Genomic DNA, 805 nt, shown 5'->3' with positions numbered 1-805 from the left:
TTCAAATGCGAAATTACATATGGTTCTTTTACCCAATGTTTTCGAAGGGAATATAAATATATAAAATACATGTATGTAAGTGTTTGATGGACTGAGGTCTGCTTCCCCTGAAATGGGTGAAATCCTTCCTAAGCCAAGAGGAGAAAAAAGTTAGTTATTTCACCCCAATTTTTTATTTCTTTAATGAAAACTGTGTATAATTACTAATTACAATCGATGAGTCTCCCAAGTATAGATAGGGGGAATAAAAAAAGGTGGCTGTTTCAAAACGATAAAAAAAATAATTTTTCATTGTATATGTATAAATGTACAATGTATAAATTTAACTAAATTGACCTATCTACGTCCCTAAATCTAGCAATTACGAAGCCAGATTTCCTAGTTTTGTAATATAACGAAATTTACATTGACTGTTTTTATTTCGTTTAAGCATACAAAGAGGTAACACCTTCATTTGTCCAACAAATTTCGAAATGATAAAAAATAAATACGAATTTTCAGTTAAGACTAACGGTGGGGGACACATACTACGTCTGTTTGCCGATCGAAAACGCAATGCTGGAATACGGTTCACTTAATGAATAATAAGTATGACATCATCAACAGCAGGATAAAAGGACTGTAGAACTATCTAGTGGTCTCGTCTACACCCGGCAGTTCAGTGAATAACATGAAGTTCGCCATACTATTTTGCCTTATTTTCTGTGAGTATCGATTTGCTTTTTTTATTAATTTAATCGATTTATTAGAATATTTATAATTGTCTATAACTATTTTTTTTTTTTAAATCGAGTTACTAAATAAA

At 30.8% G+C, this 805-nt stretch overlaps 1 protein-coding gene across 2 annotated transcripts in view; it reads left to right on the top strand.

Moving 5' to 3' along the window:
• The first annotated feature begins 554 nt into the window (after nt 1-554).
• The window catches only part of LOC106683276 (uncharacterized), a 12,558-nt gene continuing 12,307 nt past the window's right edge, over nt 555-805 (top strand). For both annotated transcript variants that reach the window (XR_010842739.1, XM_014424643.3), the window contains exon 1: nt 555-704. Coding sequence is in view for 1 of the 2 variants with exons in the window: in XM_014424643.3 (XP_014280129.1) it covers nt 671-704 (34 nt within the window). In the remaining variant the exon portion in view is untranslated. The remainder of the gene's footprint in view (nt 705-805) is intronic.

This window comes from Halyomorpha halys, unplaced genomic scaffold (genome assembly GCF_000696795.3).
Source record: "Halyomorpha halys isolate HHAL.00 unplaced genomic scaffold, Hhal_1.1 Scaffold475.1, whole genome shotgun sequence".
Lineage (NCBI taxonomy): Eukaryota > Metazoa > Arthropoda > Insecta > Hemiptera > Pentatomidae > Halyomorpha > Halyomorpha halys.
The sequence above is the reverse complement of the archived record's forward strand: the minus strand, read 5'-3'. Positions and strand labels throughout refer to the sequence as shown.